The 16,799-nt window shown below is 42.2% G+C and overlaps 1 protein-coding gene across 30 annotated transcripts in view; it reads left to right on the top strand.

The window, feature by feature from the left end:
- Positions 1–16,799, top strand: part of KIF1A (kinesin family member 1A) — a 111,089-nt gene that overhangs the window by 67,580 nt on the left and 26,710 nt on the right. For all 30 annotated transcript variants that reach the window (XM_053389705.1, XM_053389699.1, XM_053389709.1 and 27 more), the window contains 9 exons: positions 4,371–4,489; positions 6,915–7,000; positions 8,098–8,236; positions 9,560–9,728; positions 10,241–10,331; positions 11,193–11,311; positions 11,883–11,938; positions 14,953–15,061; positions 16,322–16,388. In XM_053389705.1, coding sequence (XP_053245680.1) covers positions 4,371–4,489; positions 6,915–7,000; positions 8,098–8,236; positions 9,560–9,728; positions 10,241–10,331; positions 11,193–11,311; positions 11,883–11,938; positions 14,953–15,061; positions 16,322–16,388 — 955 coding nt within the window. The remainder of the gene's footprint in view (positions 1–4,370; positions 4,490–6,914; positions 7,001–8,097; positions 8,237–9,559; positions 9,729–10,240; positions 10,332–11,192; positions 11,312–11,882; positions 11,939–14,952; positions 15,062–16,321; positions 16,389–16,799) is intronic.

Genomic DNA, 16,799 nt, shown 5'->3' with positions numbered 1-16,799 from the left:
ATAGGCCCAATTCAGTCCACCAGGCCATCCCATTTGGGTAGTGCTGTTCTGTGCAAAACAGCACTTTGAAAGGGGCTTCTCAAGACTTGGCATTTTGATTACTGGGTCTTACCAAGTGCTTTTCAATGCACTGTACAATACATGTGCAAGGCATAAAAGTCACCTGACATCAGGTGATTGACAGGTGACCAACCCACCTGCCAGATCAAGTTCCCAACCCCAGCTCTAGGCATTTCTTAACCATGTTATGGGCAGGCCCATTTACTGCTGCTTGATTGATGCTATCTGGAAGGATACATGGAAACTTGCCTCTTGTGTAAAATCAATCAATCAAAAAAACCCAACTCAAATATAGTAGTTGTTTCTTTCTCTTCAAACAGAAAGCAAAGAATAAACTGATACTTTCTTCTTAGTAAGATTCATAATGCTACGGGATGATGCTATTCTATGCTATGCTGTTCCTAAGAGTTCAGAATTTGGGGATGACAGTGAGATAAACAGAAAGGAGAAGGTGAAATAAATAATGGCTTGAGGCCAATAGGATTCATATTCTGAATGCCCCAGATAAATTCAGCTGTGTCCTTTTTTTCAGTGACTCAACCAACTTAAAACAAGTCTAGTTGTTGCCACCTTTTTCTCCACTCACTGGCAGCCACTTCCAACGTGATGCCCTCCAGCCAGCATAGCCAATGGTTGGGGTAATAGTAGTTGCAGTCTAGCAGCATTTCAAGGGCTACCCCTATTAAATAATAACCTATTAAAGTGCTATTTTATCAGGGATGTGAGCTGTGCAGAACCAGTCCATACTTAGATTACGCCGGTCATTTCTCTCAACTGAAGAAAGCAATTTCTGGTTTCTTTTTAACAGTTCTTCCTTCCAAGCACAGACCCCTATTTGTGAGTATTAGGTGAGCTGTCCCTTGTTCACAAGATTTAAAGTTAAAGTGTTAATCTGCAGCGGAACTTTTCAAAATATTAAGGATCATGCTCACCCACACATTTCCCAGAGAGTCACACTATAAACTGATTCTGATGTAATATGATCATTTTTAAATTATTCTTATGAGCACAGATTTAGGAGAATGGCTTGAAACAATGACAATTGTCACATACGTTAGGGGAAACATTTTCATAGTTAAAGTCCTGATTGCAGTATAGATATATTTCAATTTTGATTATTTTGCTAAGACCAAGGGGAAAGCATCCCTAATGTTAGTTCCTGGTGTATATGTATGTCTTCCCTACGTTAAAAAAAAAAAACAACGCAGAGCAAAAGTTCAGTAGCAGTTTAAAAGGTTTATCAGTGTCGGCAACCTTCCTGACAAATTTATGTATGTAGTTGTTGAAGTTCATCTATGATATATGTGGGTTGAAGAAATGCCAACACATTTATTGGTGACATTACTAGTCATGCCACCAAGAGAATGGAATTGCTTCCAGATTGAGGCTGGTGCATTTTTCTTTCACAGTTAGATGGGAAGTGAATCAAATATGAGACTTAATATACCCCAAATCAATGCCAGAATGCCCATCATTCCCTACCAACAAGTTCCGAGACATGTATCATCTGGTTCAGTGGGACTTATTCCCCCAGTCCTTTAACTAGTTACTTCCTATTGATTCCCATGACGTGAAGAATTATAGTAATGCAACAAATTGTATACCGTTATAATAATATAAATACTGTAAGGCTGTTTATAAATTTCTAAACTTGGATGGGTTCTTTCTTAATCTCTTAATATGTGTTCATTTAATAAAGTTATTAGTCTCGTAGATCATGGGAACAACAAAGACAATATATCTTAATTTCAGCAAAGAATTTGAAAAGGTCTCCCATTTTATCTTGTTGACAAGATGAGAAAATGTTGGTTGAGTGATATGATACTGCTGCTAAGTGAATTCATAGTTGGTTGAGCAATTGTACCCAACAAATGCTTACAGTACTAATGGCTCAGCATAAACCTGAAGTTTTCAGTGGAGTGCCAGAGGACTGTGTCCTAGGTCCTGTGCTGCTTAAAAGTTTTAGAAAAGACTTGGATGAGGGCATTGAGGGATGCTTGTCAAACTTTAAGAAGACACGTAACTGGGAGGGATAGGTAATATCAGAGAAGACAGAAAGAAGGTTCAATGTTATTGTCACAGGTGGGAACACTGGCCTAAACTAAAACCAACATGAAATTCAATATAAATAAACATATATTGCTATTATTGCAAAAGTGATCAGATAAAAATTAACATTACTGGAATGTTTGCTGAAATAATAATAATATCTGCCTCACATCTGCTGGGGAGATCTTCCATAATGCAAGGGCTATTGCACTGAGTGCTCCTTTCTCAGTAAAGAGGGATTTGAGTATGGGTAATAAGGCACATCTAAAAGCTCAGCCTATGACAATCTCAGTGATAATTTCTAGCGGCTCTAGCCAACCTATAGGGAGTAAGTACCCTGGTCCCACATTGTTTAGAGCTTTGTTCACTAGGACTAACATTATAAAGCTGACCTGATAGCATACAGCCAGCCAGTGCAATTCCTGCAACACAGGTGTTACATGCTGTTGGAAAGTCCCTCCTGCCAGGAATTTGACATGCTGTACCAGCTAAAGTTTCCAGACCCAACCCAGGGGTAGCCCTGCATAAAGCATGTTGCAGCAATCAGGTACTGACACTAACAGTGCGTGATCTACTGTGTGTAAGCTATTGCGGTCCAAGAACAACCAAAGCTGTCTTACCAGCCAAAGCAGGTGTAGGTACTCCTGGCCTCTGAAGACACTTGTGCCTCCAATGATAATGCTAGCTAGGTCCAAGAGCACCCCCTGACTATGAACCTGTTCCTTTAGAGCAGTGGTGGCCAAACTTTGCCCTCCAGCTGTTTTTGGACTACAACTCCCATCATCCCTAGCTAAAAGGACCAGTGGTCAGGGGTAATGGGAACTGTAGTCCCAAAACAGCTGGAGGGCCAAGTTTAGCCACCACTGCTTTAGAGGGAGTAGAACCTCTCCCAGTGCAGGTAATTGACCAGTTTTCCAGAACCACACCCATAGAGCCTTTATCTTGCCCAGATTCAAGCTCAGTGTATTGACCCCACCACTGAGTCCAGTCATTAATCTAGGGCCTGCATAGCCTCTCCCAATTCAGATGTTGCGGAGAAATAGAGCTCACTAGGGGACACAGGTATCTGGCTCCATGCATCTCACACTGAGTACTACCTCCAACTTGACCATAATGACCCTGGGTTGCAGCCATTGGTTGCAACAGTACAGCAGCAGCAGTAAACTCCCCTCCCAAAAAACAACTTTCACTGTAAATATTTAAGCATAGGCTACACAGGTTCATGTCAAAGATTCAATATCCCCCATAGATTATAATTTTTATTAAATGTCTTCTCCAAACTGAAATAACCCAAGCAAAGTAAGTGTGTGTGTGTAGAGACAGGAAGAGAGGGGAAGGTGGGGTTCTATTTATATCAAGGATATTGGATACTGCCCCACCCAGTTCATGGGTTTATTACAAGGAAGACAGGTACTTTGGGAACCATCTGTGCCCTAAGATTAGTGGGTGGAATGAAGCTGGCTGCAGCATATTATACTCTTTATGACAGGTGGGAAGGTTGTAGTCTTCCAGATACTGCTAGATTCCAATTCCTTGCCATCACTGACCATTGACTGTGCTACCAGGGGCTGATGGGAACCCAACAACACTTGGAATACCACAGGTCTCCTTCCCCTGCTTTAAAGGCATGTTTCCTTTCCACGAAGGAACTCTGATTAGTTGACAGCTCCTTTGAAGCAGGCCTAAAATTCAGCACAATTTGTGTCTCTCAAGTCCTGGAGAGTTTTTCCTCTCTAGAAGGAACCTATCTCCTTCCTTTCTTCCCTTTTCTTCCCCACCCCTCTGCTTTCCCTGCCTTAAACCTCTAATCCTCTTTGTCTTTGCTTGTCCTCTTTTCTGTCCCTTTTGCCCCACTGTTACTCAGCAGCAGGACCTTGGACGAATTACAGCACCCAGGGTACTAGTTGTCTAGTCTCTCCTGCCAGAGGTCCTTTTCCTAGTTTCCTTCTTGCACCAGCACTGCCCCCTCCCCTCCCTTCAGCCATGGGAGATGACAGAACGAGAGGTACGCTATGCTAGCGCTCACTAACTCACTACACTTTCGCTTCACTGCTCAGCACAGGAACTCTGTTCTAAGCACGCTGAATTCCCCCTCTCTGTCCGGCTGGCCATGGCTGCCTTTCTTTAGTTTTGCTTTGCAGCACCATGTTGTGATGTGAGCGGTGAACTGTGGTCCCAGCTACCATCGGCTATGGAGTATGTTTGGAGAAGCTCATGCGTGAGGCGCAGTGACCACTCTCCTATGTCACTTTTCTTTCCAGAGCCTTTGTGTATCTCAGCAACTTGCTGTATCCTGTACCTCTGGTGCACCGCGTCGCCATTGTCAGCGAGAAGGGGGAAGTGAAAGGGTTCCTGCGCGTGGCTGTTCAGGCCATCTCAGGTAAGAGATGGCTGGAGATGGAGAAGGAGGGACAGCCAAGGCTGGCCATCTCCAACCTGGTGCCCTCCAAGTGTTTTAGGCTACAGCTCCCATCATCCTTGACCATTGGCCATGCTGGCTGGGGCTGATGCGAATTGTAGCCCAAAACATCTGGAGGGCAACAGGCTAGAGGACTTGCCTGTTCTAGGCACTTGCATTTATACAGCCATTCCCTCTTCTCCTGGCAAGCAGCTCATTTTTAACAAGGGCTTGAGAGCAGAAGAGCCCTTTCCCTTTTGTTGGAATTATTAGCTAAGGTACATAGTGTTTAGTACTAAGGGGAGGGCTCTGCCAAATCACCTGTTGCTGTTCACCGTGGGTAAGGCAAGTCCTTTGACCAAAGACCAGTTCATACATAATTTGATTAGGCAGCATTTGAAGGGTTACAACTAAATGTGTGAACTGACTCCACTGAAGAGCATTGTATTTGAGGTGTTGTATAAGTTTTCTCTGTGGTACTTGATCTCTAATGACTTATTCACACATTTATATTGTTTTATTTTTATATGATTTTATAAACTGCATTGGAGGCAATGATTGCCCTTCCAAGACAGTGTGCAGAATTTCATAAGGTGTAATAATATGATCATCCAGTCAAACTCGCTTAAAGCTGAGCAGTAGCAATTAATTAATCACAGTGATTAATAGAAGGTGGACTTAAAAATGATAGAAGATCCTGTTTTCTGAAAGAACAAGAAATAGGTACAGCTCACCACTTCTAGTTGCAGTCATCCAGTGAAGCATACACATGCAGCCATCAAGTGAAGAATATACAGCAGCCCTGTGTTTCAGCCTTTGTAGGCGATACATAATAACACGGGTCCCTGGAATTCAGACCAATTGAGAAGCTTCTAGGGACCAGGTTGCGTCCATCCAATTGCCTATCGCTACCTTACACCTTAGTTATTACACCAGGGCAGTGTAATATCCGAAGCTAGTATGCTGTGAGCTTCTTCCATGCATAGCCCAGACATGCAGTGTGGTTAATATCAAAAATTATGGGGGAGTGGGGAACTGCTGCTACATACGCTGTTTTTCAAGTGCAGAAATCACTGGTATGAATCCTCAGTGTCCATTGTATTTCTGCGCCAGTTGGGTTCACCTTGATCTATAGGAATGAATGTATATCCTATCTCTATCTATAATTAGTACAAACATAGGCACATCGTTTCAAAGATTTCTAGGGTTATTCTGCATTGCAGCATGTCACAGCTCATGCTGTCATATTACTGCCTATATGGATTTTACTGAATTCATACATAACCATCTACACCTTTGCAACTATAACAGAAGTGAACCTGTGTTTTAAATAGTTGTTCTATGCCCAAAAGACTGTTCCTGGTCTGTGTAGGTGTGCCTTCTCTGCATCCTGTTCATGTATAGACTTGGTGTTTGTTATTACTCTACTCTATAAAGTATTTTAAATTAAATTTTTACATAACATGTATATTTCAAAGCATCGTACAGAGAAATGCACAACCCCATTTCTCTGTCATAGAAGGAAAGAGCAATTTAAGCATATCCTGCAAAATTTCACAGGGAGCCAACTGCATTTCTCTGGAGGTGCAATCACATTTGTGCTGGGCTAAAATAAGGACAGAGCAGCTTGGCCAGAAGATTGTAACTTTGATGGCAAAGAGATGGATTAATTGATGCTTTCTGTTTCCACATTTTTCAGCATCATGCTTAATTTTAGCAGAGGCATTTGCTCTTCCTTGATGTAGTGAAACTTAGACCATCTACTGTTTCACTTCCAGTGGTACCTTTCCTCATTCTCATTCATTTGGATGATTCAAGGTGCATCCAGATAACCAACCATCCCCACTTTTTATATTTCTTTCCTCACAGTGTGGCTGGATAACGGTATTCAGAGAAGAAATTTACCGCATGCAAAAATAAACTTTTAGTGATGCCAGTCCAAATGCAACCACACTTGGTGGCTGACTGTATTTGCCCTGTACAGTTCCCTAGCGCCTTCTTGTGGATTAGAGTGTTGTACTAGGAATGGGGAGACCCAGGTTCAAATCCCCCCTCAGCCATGAAGTTCTCGGGCTGACTTTGGGCTATCCATTGTCTCTCAACCGAACGCACCTCGCAGGGTTACTGTGAGGATTTAATGTGAGGGGGAGAACCTTGCATGCCCTCTTGAGCTGCTTGGAGGAAAGGTGGGATAAAAATGTACTCATAAGAAAATATAAATGTGAAAAGATAAGTGAGCAAAAGTGCAATCCTAGGCATTTCTACTGAGAAGGGAATCCCACTGAGTCCAGTGAGGAAGTGAATATAGGACTGCAGCTTAAGAGTTCCTGGCTATGGCTCTCAATCTCTTGGGGAGTCTGAGCTTCTCTTTCCTTACTATAACCTCTTGATGCCTTCCTGTTTCCAGCTGATGAAGAAGCACCAGATTATGGCTCAGGAGTGCGGCAATCTGGAACAGCCAAAATTTCCTTTGATGATCAGCACTTTGAAAAGGTATGCTATGAAAGACAGAACTAGCTGAGCATCATGCCAGATCGTTGATCACACTCAGCACTTGGATCCCAACCTAACTGGTTATAAATGGTTATTAATTAACCAATTTGCTGTGCAGATTCAGAAGGTTCAGAGGGCTCAGTAGTGTGGCAAAGTAATGTTGGTCTCTAGAGACTACTTAAGAGTCCGAGTTACAACAAAGCTTGTTGTCTCTTCTGTTCTCTTCTGTTCAACTACCCTGCTCAATTGTATGCCATACCTTCTGTTCTTTGTAATTTATGCCCAAAGCTAAGCAAAAGATGGCTTAAATTTACATGAATTTACATATATTAACATATGGAAAACAGAGCAAGCTGGTTTGTTTTTTCTGAGTGACATGGAAATTGACATTAGTGATCTTTGAATTCTTGGATTTCAGTCCAGATTCTATGAAATGTTTGCTATTTAGCAGCAAATACTATATCAGATTATTATTGATAAATATAAAGCTTGACAAGTTTTTTTCCTTTCTTCCTTGATCATATTTATATTTTAATTTCTACCTTGTCTGAATAAGAGAATAAGAGATACAAAAACTGAGGAAAAAAGGAAAGATGCAATATAAGGGACAGAAAAAACTCCAACAGCACTGCTAAGTTTCAAAACAGTGTGAATTAACATCTCCTACAATTAACTGCAGTTTTCTACAAACTTAATCAATTTAGACAAGAAAATATCCTGCCTATAGGTTTGATAAATATAATATAATATAATTTGGCAATTGATGTATAATCTCTTATTTTGTTGTGTCATTTTTCAATAGATGGCACAATGGGTGTTTATTCTCTTGCTAATAAAATTCTAGCAGCTGAGAAGAGATAAGTTAGTCCTATATGTTCTCATCTTACTGAACTCTTTTGAGTTATTTAATAATGGAGCTTCATAGCCCAGATCAGCTGGTTTCACTTGCATCTTGAGCTTGACTTTGTATCTCCCTAACCTCACAGTTTAAAAAGGAGAACGGCAAAATACACCACTGCAAGGGAAACCTAATGACACCACCCAGAACCATCATACCTTTATCTTGTATTCTTTTCCTATCCTTTGTTTCCTTATAGTTCCAGTCTGAGTCCTGTCCTGTAGTGGGAATGTCCCGCTCTGGAACTTCACAGGAGGAGCTGCGTATCGTAGAGGGACAGGGACAAGTAACTGACATAGGACCATCTGCAGATGAAGTCAACAACAACACCTGTGCAGGTGAAGGGGTTTTTTTAGGTCAGAAAGGGGTTGAGGAACTGTGTGCATAGCAACAAAAGCCAAAGATTTGAGCCCCTTTTTGGAGCTCCTCATAAAGAACATTGGAAAGCTACATCAGCAGCCACTCTATATTTTCTTGTGGTTGAAAACAGTGAAGCAAATGAGATTTAAAAAGAAGAAGAATGTTTTTAAAAAGATAAGGCTTCCAGGACACTTCCAGACCATTGCTATTTTGGGGTGGGATTCAGTCACATGCCGGGACATTCAGGTTGCACAATTAAAGTTCATTTGGCACTCTTGCTCAACAAACCCGCTTCCCCTCGGAATCTGACTTTTTGCGAGGAAAGTGACTAAAAATGCATGGAAAGTGTGGGATAACATTTGCTTGACACTACACGGTATCACTCGGAATAAATGCTCAGTAAACAGTCAATGTGGTCTAACCCTGCAGACTTTGTCCAAACAAATCAGTATGAATGCACAGTAAACAGGTTGTCTGGAAGCAAAACCTAGTGTGTGTACTGATTGAGAGAGGAAAAACATCGTATTGTGTGGCCATGTTTCTGTTATGTTTGATGTGCTTTTTCCTGGCATCACTCCCACTAACACTAATGCACTAATGGTGCATGCTGACAAACACAGAGCCCAACTAGGCCACTGAGAAACAATAGGGAGGTATCAGCATTTTAGGGGAAACCCTCATGTTAACAGAAGTACATTTTTTTAAAACACACACACACATGGAGGCAACCTTTTCCCCCAAACAGTCCAATGAGAACTGAGTATGCTCAATAACTACAGAATATTAGGTTCCAGTAGGAAAAGTAAACAGAAAACTGGTGCGAGAGAGTAGAGTGCTCTGACTGAGCTTGTTACAGCTTTTGCTATCCTGGAGGAGAGTTAGCCAGATTGCAGGAAACGTGAACAGGAATGCTCCTACCAGGAGATGATTATACACGACAGCATTTTACTGCAAGTTCCACTTGTGAGAATTAGGAACCTAGGAGGCTGCTGTCTACCAAGTCAGATCTTTGGCCATCTAGCCCAATATTGTAAACACTGGCTGGCAGCTGCTCTCCAGGGTTTCAGGCAGGAGTCATTCCAACCCTACCTGGCAAAGCCATAGAATTCAGCTGTTGTGCCCACCGTGCTATTTTGTACAGGAAAGACCACCAATGGGACAAGCAAGCTTTTTCCTTCCAGCGTCCAGGATGTCTTCTTCTGCTCTCACTTTGATGTGTGCACCATTTAGGATATGAGGAAGCATCTGCTTTATACCAATGAGGAAATGTCCTTTATAACTTTAATATTCTATTTCCCCAGCCACCCCTGAGGATCTTCTCCTGGACAGTTCAGAGAAGTCTGTGGTGGATGGGCCTTTAGAGGCAGCCCTTGAGCACCTGAAGCTGGGCAGCATCTTCACTTTCAGAGTGACAGTTTTGCAGGCATCTAGCATCTCAGCAGAATATGCAGACATATTCTGCCAGTTTAAGTGAGTTACAGTCCTTCCTTCTCTATTTGCCCTTTACCCATTTCAGATAACCTTAGGAGATTGTGGTTTCTCCTCCCTTTGCCCTTCGGTGGCTATCCCATTCTTTTCAGATGGGAGAACCTAGATTGACAGAAGTTGATTCCTGACAGCCAAAACGTTTTAGCATTTAAAAGGCTAAAGGATGGAGACCTTCCTTTGGTGGAAGCTATTAATTATTACAGGAGAAGAGGAGGACAGCAAAGAACTATGAGGGATCCCTGCATGATGGGGTGAGGAACCCTTTGAGGATTATCCCCCCTCAGGTCCTTGTCCTACTGGCCTTTCAGTATGTGAGTGCCCCCAACAGGAATGTAGCACTCAAAGTATAGGAAGCCTCAGTGGTGACCATCAGACCGCAACTGAGCTAGTGTTTAATGGTTTCTGCCTGTGTAGCAATATGCAACTATGGAACCATACCTGTGATAAATATATTTAACAACAACAACAACAGTAAAACTTGTATTTCTTCACAGCTTTATCCACCGCCATGACGAGGCCTTTTCCACAGAACCCTTGAAGAACACTGGCCGAGGCCCACCTCTTGGCTTCTATCATGTACAAAACGTAAGTATAGAATCTGAGAAGGCTTCATTTTGACAACTCCATGGGCAGCACCTGCATCCAGGGTGGAAACAGCCTCTGGTAGAGCAGATGGTGACACCTTTAATGTCAGGCAACAGTACTTGAAACAGCCTGATTAACAAGGATATGAAAAAATACATTGTTCTGGATTCAGGGTCCCATCCTTATACGAAGAATGAAGCAAGCTTTTCATTTTGTGGATAATTGGTGACCTCTTTCTGGATGAAAAAGAGCCATCAATAACAATGACTGCCATTCAAGCTGAAAGCTGTATTGTAGGCATATTATAGCTTGTTAACTATAATCTGTATTGCATAATTCTATGTGCTGCAACAGCAAACAAGTATTCAAGATGAGGCACAACCATTGCACCAGCACATCATGCCCTGTGTCACATGCTGTACTTGCTGCTGCTTCTGTTTATCATTGGTATAAACACTTAGAATTTGCAAAGAGCTTTGCAATCTTTATTGTGTTCACCCTCATAAGTCAACATCATTACCATCACACAGCTAGAGAACTGAGAGGCCATCACTTTGCCAGCTCAGTCTATGGCGAACCTAACATAAAAACAGGACTAGAGCCCTGCTGAATTCAACCAATGGCCATCTAGTTCATGTATGAATCTGTGAAATGAAGTAATAAATATCTGTGCCCAAGTACCACTTTTAGTTTATAATTTTACTAAGGATATTCGTAGTAGCAGTAGTCGCACTGAGTGCCTTTCATTTGCCATGTAACCAATGTTAACCATAAAATTTGCTGAAATAAATAAGTGAATGGGACCTTGTGGATATTCTTTTTCAAATGACTTTTCTTCTTCTTTTCTTTCCTGTCTCTCAGATTGCAGTGGAGGTCACCAAATCTTTCATTGAGTATATCAAGAGCCAGCCAATTGTCTTTGAGGTATTTGGACACTATCAACAGCATCCTTTCCCGCCTCTCTGCAAGGATGTCCTCAGGTAAGTGTCACCTCCACAACAACTGCCATTGTCATAGAATTAATCTCTTACTAGCTTTGGGGTTTACCCTACCTTAGCCCAGATTATGTCCATAATACGAAAAGCTTGTGGCTGCAGCAGTAAGGACATTGGGGCTCTCTTCATTGGCCTTATTTTGATCAGGTTCATGTGTTCAGTGGCAAGGATCGATGGTGCAATTTCAGAACTGCCTTGCAGTTTGTTGTATGGTAGAACAACTAAAGCATGCTCAGGTATATCATCCAAGCCAGGGAATTGTATAAGGGCAGGTGCTGCTGTTACATTTACGGTACATTGTTAGAGCTCAACAAGTCTTGGTTTGGTTAAAGAGTACAAGTCTGACACTGGACTAGACGAATCAATGCTGAAGTCTTGGTTGCAACTTCTGATTCTTGGGTGGGTAAAGAGTTGGAGCAACTGCTTAGTACCCTATCAGCTCATGTTCAGGTCCTATTATTTGACCAAGCACAAATTCCTATTGGGCCTACGTTGATATATTCTAATTTCTTCTCCCTGTGTTCCCTTTTTAAAATTAGTGTTTCTTTCTCTACAGCCCCCTAAGACCATCCCGGCGCCATTTCCCTCGGGTCATGCCATTATCCAAACCAGGTAGGAGAGAAATTGCTTTTCATTTAGCATGATTGTAAATAGAAATGTAGGAAGCAAAAGGATAGGAGAAGCAGCTGCAGTCTCATGGAATGGCTGCTGCCAGGGATGAAAGAATGTGGTGGAGCAGGTCTCTCAGCAGAGCCAGCGAAGTGACCTGAGCATCCCCATAGCTGTGGCATATTGAATACCCTCCATTTTAAGTGGGGGAAGGGGTGTCCTCTTTTTTGCTCAGAAGCTGTATGCTGCTTTGTTCCAGCAATGGAATATATGTCTTCAGCAAGTTTCTAAGTTTTTGCCTTTTCCACAGCTCTCTCTAGCAGCGAGGCTAAACTTGAGCTGTGCACACACCATACATTTAGAGTACACTTAAAGCACAAAGTCACTCCCCTCCCCCCCCAAAAAAATCCATAGGACCTTAATTTGTTAACGGTGCTGGAAATTGTAGCTCTATGAGGGGTAAACTACAGTTCCCATGATTGTTTGGAGGAAGCTATGTGCTTTAAATTTATGGTGTGCACGCTGTCTAGGCCTGCTCCATCCCTTTCTTTTATCACTATAGATGGTTTGTTGATAACACGGTGATATCCATGTACAGCATTACTGTCACCAGTATGTCTCACCCCCACTCCTGAGTATCTGTCTAACGTGATAAATGCTTGGCTGGCTTCCTCATTCTTGCACATTGTGGTTCTGAATGGCACACTACATTCTATAGTGTGTTTGCATAGGGGTTTGCAAGCACTGGATGAGCTGCTTATGTATTTTGTTTAGGCTGCATCATGTTTCTGTGCATAATTGTTTCATATTGTATTGTGCTCTCTGTTTGCCTCTCTGTTTCCCCGGTGAAGAACAAGAGAGATCCCTCCTGATGATTAAGGGTCTGATACCCAACGTGCTTGCTGGCCAGCTCCTGGAAACATTCTCTGGACACATGTTGTATGCTGCCAGCACAGCCTCTTCTTTTCTCATCAGAGAGGGGGAGGATCCCAGCACCACACCATCCCTCTTACTTGGGAACTGTGTTGTGAAAAAGGCTCAGAAGCCTGGTTGGTCCCTGGACAAAGCTTTGGAAGGCCCAGACTCAGGGATCTTGACTTGGAGGGCTCCTGAGAAAGGCACCAATGCACTACTCAGAAGGATAGGAAAAAAGGGGACAACATAAAGCAGTGTAATTGCATTGCTTTCTGTTCCCAAGTTTAGTTTGTATAGTGTCTTGAATGAATCCACAACATATGTGAGTCCCTCACAGGATGACTTTGATCCCTGAGTCAACGGGATATTCCATTCTGCTGTGTGCAGTGTTCTATGTGATTTCCTGCTACCTCTTTCTTCTGAGCTCTCTCTCTCTCTCTCTCTCTCTCTCTCTCTCTCTCTCTGTGTGTGTGTGTGTGTGTGTCTTGTGCTTAGACTTATTTATGGGCTGTTAGTGCAGCTCAGGGGATTCAGTGATGGTTTTGGGCCATTCATTCCTCTCTTAAATAAGGGGTGAGGAAACCTGTGGCCCTCCAGATGTTTCTTGACTACAACTCCCATGATGTTGGCTAGGGCTGATGGGAATTGTGGCTGTCCTGATGCTGTTGTACTCCATCTTCCCCATACCTGTCTTCAATGTTTGGCCACTCCCAATAGATTTGAAAATGCTTAAGGATAGGGATATAAATGCATATAAATCCATAACTGTACACATCACCTTACAGAATAGTATTGGGGGGGGGGAGCAAAGACAGAATACCTAACTTGAGACATTTGCAATTTCACCAGTGAGGAACACAAGTAGAGGGAAATGAAAAGTTCCACTTGAGATGCCTAATGGGGTTGATTTCTGGAGTCCTAGGACATGGTACAATAGATCTCCTCAGGATGTCTCAAAGTTCAGGCATGCAGAATTGCTGTCTATATGTATGCTAGCCGACCACAATATTTTCCAAACATCCACTCCAGAAGAAATGCCTCTAGCTCTTAATAATATGCTTATTTACCTACATGGTTCTTCTTTTACACCACTTAACAATGCCGCGAGCATTAGCCATCCCCCTTTCTTTGTGTGTCTTGTGTCTTTCATGAAAATCTTTAAGCCCAGTCCTTCTTGTTTGTCATTCAGAGAGACTGCATTGCTGATGAAAACAAACTAAGACTTTGTTTTCATATACGTGGGTCTGCTGATCTCAATGCAGGAGAAGATGCGTTTTGTGTGTGCTTATGCATTTGCTTACAGAGCCCCATCCATCTTCCTCTTTGTATATCTGGGTCCAAAAGCCTTCTTCAAACATTAATGGATCTTACCATTGACTCTTTCTAAATTTTAGGTAGTAAGTGTTGGTGTAACTGGCTGTCCTGCCCTTGCTGTGGGCCTTGTCCATATTTGAGCATTATTTAGCTGTTAATCCACTCCCCCCCATTTGAATTAGACCTCTGCCTTTTCAATTCATACCAATAGGAGTTCCCTTTTGTGTTTGGCCCCACCTTCTACTTTGTTGGTTCTATTATGCCAATTAAATGCTATAAAAAAATTATGTGGTTTGCTTGTGATTTTGTGCAAATTTGAGAGTTCCAAAGAAAAAAATATAGATAAGGCTATGCTCCTGCATTCAGGAGTACTTCAGAAATAGTTATGGGCATGAAAATAAATGAAAGCATTAAGAAAATAGCGGGTGTGAAAAGGGGAGTAGCAGAAAATGATGATTGATCCACCTACACCCAAACCCTGAAACAAATATTCTGAAATCCCAAGTGCAATTGTTTGGAGCCTGATTTCCCCCCCCCCAAAAAAAAATTATTGGATCATCCCCATTTCAGGTAAACCTGAATTTGCAGGGGGGAAGCATTGAGACTGGTGTTCTTTAAGGGTAACACCATGTGGACTACATAAATCAAATAGGAATGCAAACAGCTGCATACATACTGTAAACTCCAATGTGGACAAGCCCAAGTTGTGAAGCCAGTCTACAATCTGAGAAGATAGGCCTTGTTTGCCCTTATCTTTGGCCTCTAATTCCATTTTTTTTCCTTTGCAGTGCCTGCAACCAAATTGAGTGCCATGACAAGGCCCAGCATTGGCCCCTGCCAGTGCAAGTATGATCTGATGGTTTTCTTTGAGATCTGTGAGCTTGAGGCCAATGGCGAGTAAGTGTCTGTATTTGTCAATGGATCAGTGGGATGGGGATAGCTTTCTTTTCTAGGAGACATAATTTGATCATCTTACCTGAAACTTGTCTTAGGAATGACTTAGGAGACTTCTTAGGAACATGCTCATTTAGTTCTCTCATTCTTTATTTTGCTGAGTTGTGCACATGCATAAGAAGAGCCCTACTGGATTGATCCAAAGGCTGCAAGTTAGAAACAAGCTATATATTTGCAAAGCATTCCACAGAGAATTTGGGATACAAAACCTGTATGTAAAAGTCATGCTGTGGGTGAATAGTTGCCTAATGAGATAAGAGTATATATTACTGTATATCACAAATAATTACTGTACATCACAAATAATTGAACTGAGTATCCTTATGCCACTATGGATAGAAGAATCTTAATTTTTGTTCTCTCTGTTTCTCATTTTTCCAAACTTTAATTCAGTTCTCTGCATTCTGCAGCAATTTGCAATTCCTTCCCACCAAAATAACTCTCATGTAAATTCATTGATATCTTAGTGAAAATTTCTCCTAAGAAATACATTTTTGTATGCAGTTTTGACTAATATACACATTTTTGCAGTCAGTTTCCCTTAATACAGTATAATGCATTTCTGCGTGTTATTTTTTTTCTAATATTTTCATTTCCCTGCCCCCCTTCCCTTAATGTATACATTTTTGTAAACATTGCTTGGGAGAACTGCATTGCAAAATTTGGATAAATGCAGGTTTTGAAGGTTAGCTGTGCTTTGGTTCACATATTGTTTCAGAAATTGCAAAATTGATAGATTCAGCTTTAAATGCATACTGCATCAAAATTCTCCACCATCCCTACATGCCACAGAGTATGATCATACCCTTTTTTCTGGGTGTAGTCTGTGCAGGATCAAGAGCAATTTGCTGCCTTAACCCTGCATGCCCTCCTTCTCCCACAAGGCAAAGGATAGACTGATGCAAATAGACCTAGCATTGACCCTGAAGTTGTGGAGACCACTGTGGTGTGTTCTGTAGCAATTGTTCCTGTCTGCAATGTGGGGCCTTTGATGGGATGCGGGCTCAGGGCATCCCATAACACAGGCTGAATGCATTTGGTGCAAATACAATGTTCAGTGAACTTGTTCAAAAAATACAGGCATGGTAGCATGGGCAACACAGGCAAGGATCTCTAAGAGTGTGTTTCACTTACACTGTTTGGGGGACTTGGTGCTGTGGGCTGACATTCCACATCCTGTCTCACTGTTGCTTTCTTTTATAGCTACATCCCTGCTGTTGTGGATCATCGTGGAGGAATGCCCTGCCATGGAACATTCCTTCTACACCAGGTATTTTCTGCCCCAATACCCAAGCCCATTGGCTCTTCTCTGTCATGATATTTTTGTTAGGTTCAGTTCTACATCCAAAAATTACTGGAGGTGGGTAGTGAAACACCGATAAAAATACAAGCCTCCTGCCATGTTTAACTAAGCATCTTTGGGCACAGACCTGGAATGGCAGACTCTGGAGACACATGAAGAGGTGCATGAGATGGAATGGGGTGGGAATGCTAAGACAGGAAAAAAGCTCTCTCCTGTCAAACAGGAATCTCAACTGCTGCCAGAGACTGGAGAGAGCTCAGAGCCATGGCCTGGGGTGGCTAAACAGGATTCAGAGGAGCAGGAGGTTCTGGCGTTATCTCCCAGAGCCATGTGATGCCTCCCCTGGTGAGAACAGGTGCACCAACCCCTATGGAGTGT

This window comes from Podarcis raffonei, chromosome 5 (assembly GCF_027172205.1).
Source record: "Podarcis raffonei isolate rPodRaf1 chromosome 5, rPodRaf1.pri, whole genome shotgun sequence".
Taxonomy (NCBI): Eukaryota; Metazoa; Chordata; class Lepidosauria; order Squamata; family Lacertidae; genus Podarcis; species Podarcis raffonei.
Note: the sequence above shows the minus strand (reverse complement) of the source record. Positions and strands in the feature narration are given on the sequence as shown.